The 18,529-nt window shown below is 39.8% G+C and overlaps 1 protein-coding gene across 3 annotated transcripts in view; it reads right to left on the reverse strand.

Annotated features, from left to right (window-relative positions):
* The window catches only part of CAMSAP2 (calmodulin regulated spectrin associated protein family member 2), a 151,854-nt gene that overhangs the window by 90,816 nt on the left and 42,509 nt on the right, over positions 1–18,529 (reverse strand). For 2 of the 3 annotated variants that reach the window (XM_010590197.3, XM_003410206.3), the window contains exon 2: positions 17,124–17,383. The exons of the other annotated variant lie outside the window; for it this stretch is intronic. In XM_010590197.3, the coding sequence (XP_010588499.2) occupies positions 17,124–17,383 (260 nt within the window). The remainder of the gene's footprint in view (positions 1–17,123; positions 17,384–18,529) is intronic. 3 annotated transcript variants of the gene reach the window in all.

An 18,529-nucleotide genomic window follows, 5' to 3' on the forward strand; every position in this document is an offset into this window, starting at 1 on the left:
ACTAAAATAGATAAAAGCTGTTGATAATTTGCATATTAAGACAGGGTTTTAAGGAAAACATGAGTATGGTATTCAAGAACCAACACTGTCATTTAACTACTCTTCTCTACAAAATAAAGCAGTTTAACTAAATTAGTATTAAAATACAGGTTTGCAATCCATTACTGGGTCATGCGTGAAGTCAATTTACTCAGTCATAACCCATTTTTTTTTAAGTTACAAGCATAAGTACTTTTGTTTCTGTAATATATTTGTAACTAGGTAAATCAGGTGTGATCTTGTAGCAAAATGTATTTCTAACTGTGGGTCACAGTCTGTGGGTCACAGTCAGAAGAATTTGGAAAACACCAGACAAGACCAAGTGCTAGGGTATCTTTCAGCTCTAAAACTATACTTCTATAGCTAAATCTGTCCTCAACTAGGCAAAAAGGGTTAATGGGTAACTTTTTCTTTATTTAATGTTTAGCTACAGCTCTTTTAATGGCAAGCAACAGAATCCAGCTCTGTTAAATTAAGTCTGCCAACTGAAAGAAAATGAGGGTTTACTGAGGGGGCACTAGGGTAGTTCACAGAATCTAGGGAAGAGCTGAACCACCAAGCTCGGGAAGGACAGAAATTTAGCAGTCCCAGGTGCTCAGAGACTTTTCCCTAGAGCACTGCTTCTATAAGCACCTCCCACCACGGTGCTGTAATTCTCCACTCAGGTTTTCAGATTCCCAGGAAAGAATCTAGCTGGCTCAGCTTATCTGTGGTATTGTAACCCTTAGATCAATCAGCAATGACCAGGACCAGGGTAAGGAGTACAGATATGGTCACTAGGCAAATCAGGAACTACTCACCTATCCTGATTTGTCTGTAACATCTGATGTTTATGACCAGAAATTAACACTTCATTTACTAAGCCTTTAAACCCTGGTGGCGTAGTGGTTAAGTGCTATGGCTGCTAACCAAAGGGTCAGCAGTTTGAATCCTCCAGGCGCTCCTTGGAAAGTCTATGGGGCAGTTCTACTCTGTCCTATAGGGTCACTACGAGTCAGAATCGACTCGACAGCACTGGGTTTGGTGTTTTTTTGGCATGTACAAGGAAAGGAGCCCTGGTGGTGCAGTGGTTAAGCAAGCGGTTACTAACCAAACGGTTGGCAGTTCAAACCGACCAACTGCACCTCAGGAGAAAGATGTGGCAGTCTGTTTCCATAAAGATTACAGCCTTGGTATATCTGACAAGGGTCTAATCTCTAAAATTTATAGAAAACTTAACACCCCAAGAACAAAAAGACAAGCAACCCAATTAAAAAATGGACGAAGGACATGAACAGACACTTTACCAAAGAAGACATTCAGGCAGTGTCATGGGTTGAACTGTGTCCCCCCAAAAATGTATCAGCTTGGTTAGGCCATGATTCCCAGTATTGTGTGGTTGTCCTCCATTTTTGTAATTGTAATTTTATGTTGAGAGAATTAGGGTGGGATTTTAACACCACCCTTACTCAGGTCACCTCCCCGATCCAAGGTAAAGGGAGTTTTCCCGCGGTGTGACCTGCACACCTTTTATCTCTCAAGAGATAAAAGGAAAGGGAAGCAGGCAGAGTTGGGGACCTCATACCACCAAGAAAGCAGCACTAGGAGCAGAGCGCATCCTTTGGACCCAGGGTCCCTGCGCCTGAGAAACTCCTCGACCATGGGAAGATTGAGGATAAGCACCTTCCTCCAGAGCTGACACAGAGAGAAAGCCTCCCTCTGGAGCTGATGCCCTGAGTTTGGACTTCTAACCTACTAGACTGTAAGAAAATAAAATTCTCTTTGTTAAAGCCATTCATTTATGGTATGTCTGTTATAGCAGCACTAGATGACTAAGACAGGCAGCCTATAAATACATGAAGAGATGCTTGTGATCATTAGCCATTATAGAGATGCAAATCAAAACTACAAGATGCTGATGACTGCCCTGACAGGGAACACAACAGAGAACCCCGGAAGGAGCAGGAGAGCAGTGGGATGCAGACCCCAAATTCTCATAAAAAGACCAGACTTAATGGTCTGACTGAGGCTAGAAGAATGCCGGTGGTCATGGCCCCCAGACCTTCTGTTGGCCCAGGACAGGAACCATTCCCAAAGCCAACTCTTCAGACACGGATTGGACTGGACAATGGGTTGGAAAGGGATGCTGGTGAGGAGTGAGCTTCTTGGGTCAGGTGGACACTTGAGACTATGTTGGCACCTCCTGCCTGGAGGGGAGATGAGAAGGTAGAGGGGGTTAAAAGCTGGTAACATGGACACGAAAAGAGAGAGTGGAGGGAGGGAGCGGGCTGTCTCATTAGGGGGAGAGTAATTGGGAGTATGTAGCAAGGTGTATATAAGTTTTTACGTGAGAGACTGACTTGATTTGTAAACTTTCACTTAAAGCACAATAAAAATTATTAAAAAAAAAAAAAAAGCCAACTACAAGATACCACTTTATCCTGGCAATAATGGCACTGATCCAAAAAACAGAAAACAACAAGTGCTGGTGAGACTGTGGGGAGACTGGAACTCTCATATACTGCTGGTGGAAATGTAAAATGGTACAGCCTCTATGGAAAACAATATGGTGCTCCTTAAAAAGCTAGAGACAGAGTTACCCTATGATCTAGCAATCCCACTCTTAGGTATATATCCAAGAGAAATAAGAACTGTAACAGGGATAGATACACGCATACCCATGTTCAATGCTGTACTATTTGCAAGAGCAAACAGATGGAAACAACTTAAATGCCCGTCAACAGATGAACAGATAAACAAACTGTGGTACATACACACAATGGAATACTACACAACGATAGAGACTAATGATGAATCCACAAAATATCTCACGATATGGATGAATCTGGAGGACACTATGCTGACTGAAATAGGTCAATCACAAAAGGACAAATGTTGTATGAGACCACTATTCTAAAAAGTAAAGAATAGGTTTACACACAGAAACATTCTTTGATGGTTACCAGGGATGGGAGGGGAAGGGAGGGAGAATCACCAACTAGACAGAAGACAAGTATTAATGTTGCTGAAGGGAAAGACAACACACAATGTAAGGGAAGTCAGCACAACATGACCAAGGCAAAGGAAGACACTGAGAGGCATGCAGGAATAAAGGGTAACTATGGGAAATTTTGTTATATACAATCCTGCAACAACCATAATAACTATCAATAATTTGGGAGTAGATACACAGGCTAATATGTATGCTAAGTAGATGAGGGGGAACATACAGGAGTACACTCGTGTACCTACACAGGTATGGTTGCGGATATTACTACATACATATTTGTAAATGCTGCATGTATCCTCATATACATAATAAGAGCCTATAGGAGACACAATTATAGAAACTACTTAGACATCGGGACTGAACTACTGGACATGAAGGCTAAGGACAACAGTCTCAGGGGACATCTAGGTCAACAGTCAAAACACAGTTCATAATGTTCTACATCCTAGCCTGGTGAGTAGTGTCTGGGGTCTTAAAAGCCTGTAAACAGCCATCTAAGAAGAAACTACTGGTCTCTTCCCATCTGGAGCAAAGGAGAATGAAGAAAAACGAAGACTCAAGGAAGCGATCAGTCAAAGGGACTAATGGCTCACGTGTATCACGGCCTCCTCTAACCTGAGACCAGAAGAACTAGATGGTGCCCGGCTGCCACTACTGATTGCTCTGACTGGGAACACAATAGAAGGTCCTGGTTAGAATGGGTAAAAAATGTCAAACAAAATTCATATTAAAAAAAAAAAAGACCAGACTTGCTATTCTGAAAGAGACTGAAGGAACCCTGAGACTAATGCCCTAAGACAACTTTCTTTTCCTTTTTTTTTTTATTATGCTTTAGATGAAGGTTTACAGAACAAACTAGTTTTTCATTAGTCAGTACATGCATTGTTCTATAACAACAGTTAGCAACCCCTCGACATGTCAACACTCTCCCTTCTCAACCTTAGGTTCCTTATTACCAGCTTTCCTGTCCCCTCCTGCCTTTCTGTTCCCGCTCCAGGGCTGGTATGCCCCCTTAGCCTTGTTTTGTTCCATGGCCCTGTTAAATCTCACAGGCTTTTAAGAAGACACCATACGCTACTCATCAAAGTAGAATGTAGAACATATTCTTTATAAACTGTTATGCCAGTTGAGCTAGATATTCCCCAAGATCATGGTCCCCACAGCCCTCAGCCCAGCAATTCAGTCTCTCAGAAAGTTTAGGTGTGTCTATGGAGCTACCATGACCTTGCCTTGTACAGGTTGTGCTGGCTTCCCCAGCACTGTGTACTGTCTTACCCTTCACCGAAGTTTCCACTTATCTATTGTAAGACAACTTTCTAACTTGAAACTACAGACACTCCCAGAGGCACCTTTTGGCCAAATAATACATGGGGCTATAAAATAAACAATAACATCCGTGAAGAATGTTCTCCTGAGAAAAATCAACTATACAAGACCAAAAGGGCAGCGTTTGCCCAAAACCAAAGATGAGAAGACAGGGAAGGACAGGGTGACCAGACTAATGGAAACAGGAAACCCAGGGAGGAAATGGGGAGAGTGCTGACACACTGTGGGGATTGCAGCCGATGTCATGGAACAATGTGCTTAAGAATCATTGACTGGAAAATTAATTTGCTATGTAAGCATCACCTAAAGTACAATAAAATGTTTTAAAAAGCGGCGGGGGGCTTTCAATTAATCAATTAAAAAAAAAACATTACAGCCTTGGAAACCATATGAGGCAATTCTACTCTGTCTTACAGGGCTGCTAGGAGTTGGAACCAGATTGATGGCAATGGGTATGTACAAGGCATAATACTTGGTGCAATATAAAAAATATAAAATACATTGTTAATAGATAAAGGAAAATGTGGACTATACTTAAAAACAAGATTTTCAGTATGAATATTAAATCAAACATTATAAATATTATTTTTAATTTCATATAATGTGTTCTTAAAAATCTAAAAAGTCATATTTTTCTAAACCAGTGTTATGAAAATGAATCCTAAAGTAAAATATTTTTAAAAATAAAAAATTATTTTGCCAAGTAATCACTCAAATTATTTTCATTACGTATATAACTTTGAATGTCAAAAAAATTCAGTGGTCACTAAATGAGATTACATTAAAAAAAAAAAAAAAGAATCCTTAAGCCAGGTACCCAAAACAATTCCCTTTTCTCCCTACTATTCCTCTGCTTTAAGGAAGCCCTAGTGGCGCAGTGGTTAAGTGCTCAGCAGTTAACTGCTCAGCTGCTAATTGAAACGTTGGTGGTTCAAACCCATTAGCAGTTACACAGGAGAAATGACCTGGCAACCTGCTCCTGTAAAGATTACAGCCTTGGAAACCCTATGGGGCAGTACTACTCTGTCATATACGGTCCCTGTGAGTCAGAGTCAACTAAATGACAGTAGGTATTCCCCTTCTTGGGATTTCCACCCCACTCCCCTCTACCATATTTCCCTTCATTGCTGCACACCACTCACTGTTTGGCATCCTGCTTCATACTGATAATCTCTGCTGGTCTCCTCAGTACCCATCTAGGGAACAACTCACAAAGACAGGAAAAGGGATGGCAGCATGATTTATCTGTAGAACAAGCTCTGGGACAGAAGTCAGGAAGACCTGGAATCTATCTCTGCTGTGTCACATACTAGCCAAATGATCATGATTATTCACGTCCTTTACCTCTTTCCATAAGAAGTGAATAAGTATCCATTAAATAAATACATCCATAAAATTTCCTTACTTGTCAAAAAGATGTGGTAATAACTACCCTATTTACCTTCTCTGGTGGTAGCAAAATATCTATACATCTTATAAACAGTGTGTACATGCTTTATAAATTACTACCAAACCAAAACCAAACCTGTTGCTGTTGAGTCAATTCTGACTCACAGTGACCCTATAGGACAGAGTAGAACGGCCCCGTACCGTTGCCAAGGAGCACCTGGTGGACTCGAACTACTGACCTTCGGTTAGCAACTGAACTCTTAACTACTACAGCACCAGGGTTTCCAGTGACCCTATAAACCAAAAACCAAAACCAAACCCAGTGCCGTCAAGTCGATTCCGACTCACAGAGACCCTGTAGGACAGAGTAGAACTGCCTCATAGAGTTTCCAAGGAGCACCTGGCAGATTCAAACTACCGACCCTTTGGTTAGCAGCTGTAGCACTTAACCACTACGCCACCAGGGTTTCCAGTGACCCTCCAGGACAGAATAAAACTGCCCCATAGAGTTTCCAAGGCTATAAATCTTTAAGGAAGCTGACTACCACATCTTTCTCCCCAGGAGTGGCTGGTGGGTTTGAACCACTGACCTGTTAGCAGCTGAGCTAACTATCAGGCCTTCCTATAACGCTATTAAGCACCTTAGAAGTAGAAGCAGAAGTTTTGTTTGTTTTGTTTTTTGGAAGGCCATATGGTGTAAACTGGATAAGCATGGGCTTTGGTGTCAGCAGATACTAGTTTAAATCCTAGCATCATCATTTACTCCCTGTTCAGCCTTGGGCAAATTAACTCATCTTTTAAATATCAGTTTCCCCAGCTATAAAACGGAAATTAAGAAAAAAAAAAAAAAAGAAAGAAACCGTTGCTGCTGAGTTGATTCTGGCTCCTAGTGAGCCTACACGACAGTGCAGAACCGCCCCGTGGGGCTTCTAAGGCTATAAATCTTTACAGAAGCAGACTGCCGCATCTTTCTCTTGCAGAGTGGCTGGTGTGTTCGAACTGCTGACCTTTCTGTTTGCAGCTGAGCACTTAACCACTGTGCCACCAGGGCTCCTCAAAATGGAAATAACACCACATATATCACATAAAACCCACCAGACCCACTGCCGTCAAGTCGGTTCCGACTCATAGCGACCCTATAGGACAGAGCAGAACTGCCCCATCGGGTTTCCAGGGAGCAGCTGGTGGGTTCAAACTGTTGATCTTTTGGTTAGCAAGTGAACTCTTAACCAGTGCAGCACCAGGGCTCCATAACATTCGAAAAACCCAGAAACCAAACCTGTTGCCATCAAGTCGATTCTGACTCACAGCGACCTTATAGGGCAGAGCAGAACTGCCCTAAAGAGTTTCCAAAGAGTGCCTGATGGATTTGAACTGCCAGCCTTTTGGTTAGCAGCCATAACTCTTAACCACTACTCCACCAGGGTTAAGTACATCTAATTGTCTTCATCCCTTATTTCTTGCCTACTTTTCGGCACTGTTAGTCTTATCCCATCTCCACAAGGCAGCTCTTTCCATCCCATGTGATCCCTGATCTCATGTCTCCTCTAAGAGCATCTTTAGAGCAGAGATCAGAGATCATCTTTATTGCCACTGCCTAGCCTAGAGTACACAGTAGGAACTGAAAAAGCATCTAAAAAATAAATGAATGCCTACTAGCCTTCGTGGTAAATATATAAGCATAACATTAAAAAAAAAAAAAGAATATTCCACCAAAATTATAAATCTTATTTAGTTTCTCTGTACCCCCAAAGACCAACTTTCATGAATATACAACTCTATCTTTTTCAACAGGAACAAAGAAGAAAAGAGAAACTAAGGGCAGTAGTTGCCTGGGTTCATCCAACCTTCATGGCTCTAGGAAGCCTGGAGTCCATGAGAATTTGAAATTCTCTTAATGTATTTTCCCCTTTTGATTGGGATTCTTCTGTGGAATCCTTGATCAGAATGTTTAGTAATGGTAGCTGGCCACCATCTAGTTCTTCTGGTCTCATGGCAAAGGAGGGAGTTGTTCATGGAAGCAGTTAGCCACATTCCATGATGAGACATGGAGAGCCTTCTTTATCTTTCTCCTTGAAAATAAAGAAATTTAGGAACATCAGCTCAAGATTTTTAAACTGTAAAACTGTCCCTTTACTCTTTTTTACCATTATTAGGGCTCGAAAGCACCAGGAGTAACAGAGGATGGGGAAGCCAACATCGAGTCACAGAGGCTCCAAGAAGAATACAATGAAACAAGGAGCTAATGTGACTCAGCTTCTGGTAGTAAAAAAAAAAAAAATTTTTTTTTAAATTTAATTAGAGGTGACATAAGGGATAAAATCTTGTTGCCTGTCTGCCCTGTACTAGATTCTCCCTCTCCTTCTTCTCCTGTATCTACCACAAAAATGCCTCTCCCACTGAACCCCTCTTCTGCATCTCTATGGCCTCTACCTTAATCAGGCCCTTGGCTATTTTACAGCCTCCTAAAAAAAAAAAAAAAAAAAACAATGCTACCACTGTGACTTTCTAAAACACAAATCTGAGAGTATCCTTTCTGGTTTAAAACTCTATCACTTCCAGAATAAAGTACAAACTTGGCATGGCATAAAAGATCATTCATGGCCTATTCCCATCTAACTTTCCAACCTCATTTCTAGTCATTCCCCAGGATGAAACTAATGCTAAAGCTACAACCAACCAAACCTGCAGCACTCAAGTTGATTCCAACTCATAATGACCCTATAGGTTAGAGCAGAACTGCCCCGTAGGGTTTCCAAGGCTATAGTCTTTTTGGAAGCAGACAGCCACATCTTTCTCCCTCAGAGTGGCTGGTGGGTTGGAACTGCCAAATTTTCAGTTAGCAGCAGAGCACTTAACCACTGCACCACCAGGGCTCCTTGCTACAACCAAATCACTTGCTTTGCCCTGGGTGAATTATAATCTTACATTCCCTTTTAACTTTCCCTATACACTCCCTTATAACACTCCCTTTGTTTGTCTATTTCATAAACTCCTTCACATCCTTCAGAGCTCATAAGAACAGGACCAAGTTTGATGCCTCTGTACTTCTAAAAGCTTAAGTATTACCATTTATTTCTTTTTGTATAACCCCCACTAGAAAGTGTGACACTGAAGGACAGGAACCCTTTTCAATCACAGCAGATAGTACATAATACATAGTATAAGTTCCATAAATAAACTAAATAACTTAAAAAATGGCCTGATTTCAGCTTTATTATAAAATTAATATAAAAAATTCTGTGATATCATCTAGTAAAATAACCCCCATTAATCAGGTTATTTCTATGAAAAAGTAAAATTGAGTTCCAAACAAATTATTACAAGGGAACACTAACTCTAACATGATAAAATGGTTATAAGGTATCAAAAGATAACATGAACTTATAACTGACATATATATTAACATGTCACCTAGAATTAATGGAATCCAAATTAGGTGCATGTTAATAGGAAACAAAGAACTGAGTTCCAGCACTGTGCATGAAGAAGAAAACCCTATTTAACAACAGCTCTGAGGACTTAAAAATTTTTCACACACAAGTTCTGCTCGTAAATTTGCAAGGCATTATTATATGAGATGATCAGAAACTGTCTCCTCACCTACTACTGTAATGCTACATTTATATAGTCCTTTACCTCTAAAGAGAAACCCTGGTGGCGTAGTGGTTGACTGCTACTGCTGCTAACCAAAGGGCTGGCAATTTGAATCCACCAGGCGCTCCTTCGAAACTCTATGGGGCAGTTCTACTCAGTCCTGTAGGTTCGCTATGAGTCGGAATCGACTCGACGGCACTGGGTTTGGGTTTGGGTTACCTCCAAGGTAGAATTTTTAATCTTCTTAAGCAAAGATTTTTTTTTAAAGCCTCTACATGACTAAACTACACTGAGCTCCAACAGATGGTGGCGCCATGGAAATCTGTAAGAATTGCTACCAAACAGGATTATCATGTTTTAAAAATGAAAATAAAAAGAAAGGTATAGATGAGAAAGCTAGGGGAACAGTGAGCCTAAGTTAGAGGTGGTGAAACAATCTGTGTAGAAACAGCAAGACTGCTGATATAAAGGAGGATGTAACTAATGTCACTGAACTGGATCTGCAGGGGCTGTACAATGGGTGCATGCCTTGCTCTGTACGTTTTCATGAAAATTAAGTATTTTTTAAAAAGGTAAAGAAGAAAAGATAGAAGGAACAACTCAGTATTTCTGAGATCTGCTTCTCTGTTCTCAACACTTTTCATGCATCCAGCAAAAATAAGGATAACTAAAGGACTGCCTTGTACATTCATAAATATCAAGAAACTCACGTCCACCCAGAAAGGCTTTATTACAACTCAGCTCTATCATCTATCAACAGTTTTCCAACTCAACTACTAGTTACTCTCACCATATATAAAACTAACACAACTTTCAAGACAGGAGAAAAATAGTAAACTAACTTTGAAAAGCAAGCTGGGCCCAAGGCACGACAATAACAAATGGTCTCTTTTTGCCTGAAACAACAGAGGAAGGAGTAGCAGGAAGAGGAGGAGGAGATGGAATGTGGCTAACTGCTTCCATGAACAACTCCCTCCTTTGCCATGAGACCAGAAGAACTAGATGGTGGCCAGCTACCATTACTAAACATTCTGATCAAGGATTCCACAGAAGAATCCCAATCAAAAGGGGAAAATACATTAAGAGAATTTCAAATTCTCATGGACTCCAGGCTTCCTAAGGCCATGAAGGTTGGATGAACCCAGGCAACTACTGCCTTTAGATAATCTTTAAAATGAAATAAAAAATAATCCCTGAGGTCTTCTTAAAACCAAACAGTAGTTTAGCTTGACTAGTAAAAAATGTCTGCCCTGAACATTATGCTCTTTTAAGAACTATTTATACAAGATCGAACTAACCACAGCAGCTCAAACATTATATAGGAACCTTAGGGGGCCAACCTTATGTGAGTCAGAGTTTAACTGTACTAGGGTTAAACAAATATAAGCAATTACAAAGATGTGAGAATTAATTAACTACAGGAATACACTAAGATGACAGTATAGCAGTCCACAAAGCATCTGACAGTATTTTGGAATGTTTTATTAGTTTAATACAGGCAGAGAGGAAAAAAAGGGAGAATAGAATGACACCTACTCCATGATCCTGTGACCTATGAAAGTTTTTAAAATCCCGAACTTAGACTCATAGCCTCTTTTCTAGCCTCATTTCCCATTTCTCTCTCTACACAGTCAACACTTGGACTTGTAATAGAATATTTTCACAGCCCTATGACTTGGGTCAAACAATTCCTTCAATCCAGTTGCCATTTTCAACCTATCCCTTTTCCCATCTATTGAAATCATTCTATCCTAAGATACCTCCCTGATCCTACCAAGCAGAAATTATGACATGCACCTCTTGTTCCCAAAGCCAATTACTTAAACTTATATTTCGAGCACTTATCTCATGCCATCTAATTAGTTGTTGTGTTCCAGTCTTCTTCCTCACTGGATCCTAAGCTCAACATAATTCAAGTGGAGTTATCAAGCAGTCTCCTGGATTCACAGGACACAAAATCTGATAAAATGAAATAATACTTCTTTACATATAGGAATATCCTGCTTGAGGGTAAAAAATATCTCCATCATCTTCCTGTAAGTTTTAATCACAGCTTCAATGGCCTTTCCTTTATAATAAAGCAGTGTAATGCTAGTAGCACATGTAGTGATTTTTTGGCTTGTATTTTCTGAATATTCAAAAACATCCATTATAATAACTGACAGTTCATGAGAGAACATTTTCTGCCTTACTCATCCAGTAACATATCCGCCCCCTTTAATTTCCATCAAGTAAAAAGAACATTCAATCTCTTTGGTACTCATTAAAACAAACCAAATCCGTTGCCATCGAGTTGATTCTGACTCATAGCAATCCTATAGGACAGAGTAAAACTGCCCTACAGGGTTTCCAAGGCACAGTTGGTGGATCTGAACTACTGGACTTTTGGTTAGCAGCCTGAGCTGTTAATCACTGTACCACCAGGACTCCACTCATTAAAAAAAAAAAAGAGGCATTTCAAAATAAATTTTGGACTTATGTAACAATGATGATTCTAAAACAAGATTTGATTACATAACTCATTCTACAAGTCACATATGAAAATCAATCTCATTATCTCACATATACACTACCAAAACCCACTGCCGTCGAGTCGATTCCAACTTATAGTGATCCTATAGGACAGAACAGAACTGCCCCATAGAGTTTCCAAGGAGCGCCTGGAGGATTTGAACTGCCGACCTCTTGGTTAGCAGCCCTAGCACTTAACCACTACGCCACTGGGGTTTCCACATACACTACATACATATAAAAAACCCCAAACCCAAACCTGTTATTGTTGAGTTGATTCCTACTCATAGTGACCCCGTAGGACAGAGCAGAACTGCCCCATAGAGTTTCCAAGGAGCACCCAGAGGATTCGAACTGCCGACCTTCTGGTTAGCAGCCATAGCACTTAACCACTACGCCACCAGGGTTTCCACATACATATATATGTTTAAATAATTCATAACTGAGTTTCATAAATGTCAACGCTTATTCCCTATAAATACAAACAGTGGAAAAGGTGATTCACAATCAAGAGTTTGATCCATATCATGGTCTACAGTTTGGATAGTAGCTGGGTAAACATGATTTCACATACTTAATTGTATAAATCTGCTTCAGATTTTAACAGCGAATTAGAAAGTCACATACCTAGCTCATTCAGATTCTAATTCTGAATTAGAATTTTGCTACTAAGTAGCAGTGCTGCCTCAGGTAAATCACTCAGCCTCTCTAAATCCTAGGTATCACATATATAAAATGACTCTGGATTAGATCAGTATATCCCATAACATTCTTGATCATCAACATCACCCTGAATACTTCAAAATATGTGCCTCGGCCTCTCCCCTGAAGGTTCTAATTTATCAGTACTAACTCTGGTGGCGTAGTGGTTAAATGCAATGGCTGATAACCAAAAATGTCAGCAGTCCAAATCCACCAGGCACTCCTTGGAAACTCTACGCGACAGTTCTACTCAGTCCTATAGGGTCTCTATGAGTCGGAATCAACTGCTGGGCAACAGGGTTCAGTTTTTTGATTTAACCAAGGGGCCAGGGAATCTGTAGTCAAACTTCCCCAGGTAACTTTGATGATCATGAAGTTTTACAAAGACTGGATTTGATTTCTTAGGTTCCTTCTGGCTATAAAATTTTATGAATTTAAGATTGTATGACACTGATCAAATCCCCCAGACTATACTGATGCTGAATGCAATATGCATGTAACTGCATTTTGCTATGAAAGAGAGTTCCAAGCTTTCTGTCTACTCTTAAGCCATCTTCTTTAGCATTTGGCTCTATTTGCCTCAGGACCTCCATTTTCACTCCATCCTGGATACCAGTGTTTATTTTGATAAAGAATTTGAGAGATAACATGATTTGAGGTGGAACATACTTTTGACTGAGAGACATTCCAGTGTGATTTTAACATACACAACTTTTCCCATGGTCACCACTTGGTCATACATTTAATGTTAGTTCAAGCATACATTTATGTTAGCTTTCAGCACTGTGTGCATTTTAACACTGTAACTGGGAACACTGTTTACATCTGTCGTTTACACAAGTGTTCATTAGGTAGATCACAATTACAATCCCTTCTAGCGATCTTATAGATAATGCTTATATGATGAAATAAACTTTAATGCAATATTATAATTAATAATTAGCTCTAAAACATAGTGTCTGAAAATACTTTTTCAGTGGTATGAATACAGAACAAAACATTTTAAAGGCTATACTCTTTAAAGTCTGCCTTTAAAAGCACTGTGATAAAAAGCACATATTCTCCAACAAGGCTTCTCATTTAAAAAAAAAAAAAAATTCCCTCAATCCTCACAATTCCCACCATAAAATTAAGAATAAGGTCTGCTTAGTGAAACCTGTCTCAGCCACACATCTTTTCTTTTTGAAGACTGATTATTAAAACAAACTCCAGAAAAATCATCTTAAAGCCTCAGATTGCCATTCATGGGATACATGAATTCAACCATTTAGGGAAACTCAGTATTTACTCTAACTTCCTATGTCTGCTCAAAGGTTAACAGCAGGGGACTCATTCTCTTAACAGTTTAACTCTCAGAAGTATTTAGCATACACACAAGGCACTCTACTTTAGAGTGGTCATTTCTATTTGAGTTTAATTTTTTTCTTTAAAAAAGAGCATAATTATATGAAAATGTTAAAAGTGCAGAAATACATTAAACAAAAAATCAAATGTCTCCGTTTATCTCTCCAACCCCATTTTAATCCCTTCCCCCAGAGAAACCAAAGTTAATAGCTTGGTGTACATTTTTCCAACAACAATTGTCTTATATTTCATTGGGACATTTTACACTGTCTGAGACTTTGATCGAAATCAATGAGTACTAAAATTTTTTTTTTAATTAAGATGGTATTTTTGCTACCACCACACTTTCTCCCCCCAAAAGGCTATGAGGCCGCATACAGAAATAAAATACCCCAAAATTACTAAAACAATTTAGAGGAAGAGACAGGGGAAATGGTAAAATAATCAGTGCAATGAATATTTTAATTATACTATGTTTAAGTATACTTTCCAAAAAGCAAGACAAAGGAGGAAACTGATAATCTACATAACTTATTACTCTTAAAAAAAAAAAAAGAGGTTCTTAAAGAACAAAGTTTTTACTTGGTAATCTGAGAAATTTTCTCACACAGAAGGAAAATAGCAAAATAATATTACAATATCATCCATCACAATTTCACAGCAATTGGAAAACTTTAAATTGTGACAAAAACTGAAACTACACAATTAAAACGCAGGTCAGTAAACACGCTGCTGCAAAGGGTTAAGACAACGCGGCAGGTATGATGGAGTATTCCCAAGCTGTGACAGCCCACAGGGGGAGAGACAACGCGGCAGGTATGATGGAGTATTCCCAAGCTGTGACAGCCCACAGGGGGAAAGACAACGCGGCAGGCATGATGGAGTATTCCCAAGCTGTGACAGCCCACAGGGGGAAAGACAACGTGGCAGGCATGATGGAGTATTCCCAAGCTGTGACAGCCCACAGGGGGAAAGACAACGCGGCAGGCATGATGGAGTATTCCCAAGCTGTGACAGCCCACAGGGGGAAAGACAATGCGGCAGGTATGATGGAGTATTCCCAAGCTGTGACAGCCCACAGGGGGAAAGACAACGCGGCAGGTATGATGGAGTATTCTCGAGCTGTGACAGCCCACAGGGGTTAAGACAACGCGGCAGGTATGATGGAGTATTCTCAAGCTGTGACAGCCCACAGGGGGAAAGACAACGCGGCAGGTGTGATGGAGTATTCCCAAGCTGTGACAGCCCACAGGGGGAAAGACAACGCGGCAGGTATGATGGAGTATTCCCAAGCTGTGACAGCCCACAGGTGGAAAGACAACGCGGCAGGTATGATGGAGTATTCTCAAGCTGCGACAGCCCACAGGGGGAAAGACAACGCGGCAGGTATGATGGAGTATTCCCAAGGTGTGACAGCCCATAGGGGGAAAGACAACGCAGCAGGTATGATGGAGTATTCCCAAGGTGTGACAGCCCACAGGGGGAAAGAAGTTACAACCAGAGGAACAAGGTGATTCCACACCACTTACATTCCATAAATATAATTTCTCTATACAGTGTGACAGAAACCTCAGAGTGATGTAATTAGCAATCTACCAAACTCTTTATTTTTTAATATTCCCAGAGGTATCTTCATACTGTATCTTTATACACACAAACTGCAGAAAATATGCTATACTTGTTTCACTTATTAAAGAGGATCTAAAATTTTTTTTTTTTTAAATAGATAACCTACTTTAAGGACAGCTAGGTTATCTACCACCACCAGGCACTGGGTTTGGTTGTTTGTTTAGGTCATCTAATGAGTATGACTGTACCTGAAAGAGCTAAGCAAACACTAATTCACAAAGTCATCACAGTGCTTTGTAACTGTCCACCTGGCCTTGAAACAAGGGCAGTTGGAAGTAATCAGAGCAGAAGCTTCCAACTAGTGAAGGGGTCCTAGACGGGTAGAATGTGACCGGTTGGAGACCTGAGTCGAATTCTGCTCGCCTCTGGTGCTGGTAAACCGTTCACGTATATGAGATGCACATACAGCAGGCATACAAAAATCAGGAGGTAACCAAACGTGAATTTGAGGTTCACCAGTGAAAGCTGAAAATCTAAAATGTGGTAAAAGACAAACATTTCTAGTTATCTTGAATAATTCTATTACAAATCTGTAACTATATTCCATTAATTAAATCATTCCTCAGTCATTCCCATTTCTTGAAAGCATTAAATTAGGTTTATTATCACCTGATATATAGGGGCTTGTTTGTTTTTTAAAGAAAGAAAACAGTCAGGGAGCAAAGTAGGTTGTCTCCTCACCTAGCACTGCTGTTGTTATTGTTGTGTGCCATCAGGGCAGTTCCAACTCATAGCGACCAACAGGACAGAGCAGAACTGCCCCACAGGGTTTGCAAGGAGCGGCTGGTGCATTCGAACTACCGACCTTTTGGTTAGCAGCCAAGCTTTTAACCACTGTGCCATTTAGCACTAGACTTGGTGAGCTAATTTTTGTTCACCCTTCTTAAATTTCATAATATATCCTTCTACATATACCCCTCCCAAACCAAACAACTAGTCTATAAGACAGCATGATTTAATCAACATATAAAACAAGTCTTCTTTCTGGTATCATTCTTGTTGATAACCAGTATTTCACGAAACTTAAGCTAAAGCAGTCCAATGGACTGAAGCAGCACACAGTGAACTTCAACATTCAGATTTATGTCTCCAGAGGCCATCTACAAGAGAGTTCTTCCTGCAAGTTTACCCCAGGCTAGCTTAGAGTCTTCTCTCTCTCTCTCTCTCTCTGTTTCCACAAGAATGAGTTAATGGTTATTAAATAAGCTAAAATATCTGATACGTAGAAATTTACCATGAGGTCATCCAAGCATATAAATGAACACTCACAAATCTCATCTCTTTCCTAATGAATAAAGCCAAGTACACAGTTTCCGTCTCTTCCAGCTAGCCTCCATGCTGGAAAAACTGAGTTTTAAATTGAATAAAAAACACTTTAAAGTAGATGGAAGTTATGTAACTGTTTCTCATACATATTAGATGGCAACAAACATTCCAAAGTAGTTTTGTTAACTCTTCCTTCGTTTTAAAGATTTTATAATAGGTTTATTAAGGTGACAATCCAATTTCAAAGTATCTCTCTCTGTTTTACAGTATAATTTACCCTTAAAGGTATGTACTTCAAACAGAATAATCTTGGATAGATATAAAGACTCACCATCTGTATGGGTTTCTTGTGGAGATCTCGTTCAGTTACCAGTTTTTCCTGGTCAGTGACATAAAGACCTTTCTGTGCTAAAGCCTGGATTACAGCATCATGGCCCAAAAGGGGTTTTGCAGCATCACTCTTGAGAATAAGACTCCCAGCTCGACAGTACAGTTCAGCCGATAGAAGCAAATTAACAACAGGTGGTTTGATGTGTTCCTGGTCATACTGATCTGTGTAAAATGGTTCTCGAAGTTCCTCTGGTACATTTTCTATAAAGGGGAAAAAAAATTCTCTTACAAGATTTTTATAAAAGAAACACAATTTATTTAATAATTATTATTTTTGTAGAACTTAAGATTCCTTCTAAAAATAACAATAATCCTGTAAATGAAAAGATGGTTTATATGAATCATAATGAACACTGGCAGATAATCTGGAATACCCAGTGCTGTTGAATCGATTCCAACTCACAGTGACCCTACAGCACAGAGTAGACTACCACAGAGGGTTTCTGAGGCTGTAATCTTTACGGAAGCAGACTGCCACATCTTTCTTCTTCAGAGATACTTGCTCAATGGAGACACAGAAAGAGTAGTTTACAAATGGGGCATGGAGAGGAAACCAAGTTCTCCCTCCAGGTTTCTTTTCTGCTAGCCATTTCCCTTAACAATGCCAACCCCCGCTCTCCCAATGTCTAGTCCCAAATCAACTTTAGAGGCTACCTTTGCTTCTGATGGCAGCAAGATTACTAAAACAAACAAACTCTTCAGTGTTTTACACGTTTTCTTGCCTTTTCTGCCCTGTATCTCTTCCTCTTCGTACTCACTCCTTACTTGGGCTCTATGCTTTCCATCAAAGCCAGGACAAGAATGAGGCTTGCCCCCGAAAAGGAGGACAGACACCTAAATTAGAAGTTAACATGGAGCTGTGATCATAGAACCTGATAACTCTGGACTGGGACTTAGCTAGGCCCTCACCTGTCTTCTTTTTGGTAAGTAGGGTTCCCTAAGGCCAGCCAGCCCATCACTAATTTTAGCAGTTTCCTGAACAGGCATCTTTAATATAAGCTCGATGACATCACAGTACCAATTAAAGTTAGCACTTTGAAAAAGATTATTCATTAAGTATTTACATATTCCTTAGCAATCTTCACCTTAAAGTTTTTAAAAAGCTCTTATTATTTAGAAAAACATAGCCATCAAACATTATTACAATAATTATTGAGTGTTCATTTTATATACTGGCATGATTCTTGGAATTCAGGGAAGTAGAAATAATTCCTGCCCTCAAGGAGCCAACATTCTACAAAAGGACTAGACATATAGACAGATAAAGTTAAGCAATTCAGAAATCAGAGATAACAGTAAGCAGTAAATGATTAAGTGCCAAATGAAAGAAATGAATAATTCAGTACA

This window comes from Loxodonta africana, chromosome 20, assembly GCF_030014295.1.
Source record: "Loxodonta africana isolate mLoxAfr1 chromosome 20, mLoxAfr1.hap2, whole genome shotgun sequence".
Taxonomy (NCBI): domain Eukaryota; kingdom Metazoa; phylum Chordata; class Mammalia; order Proboscidea; family Elephantidae; genus Loxodonta; species Loxodonta africana.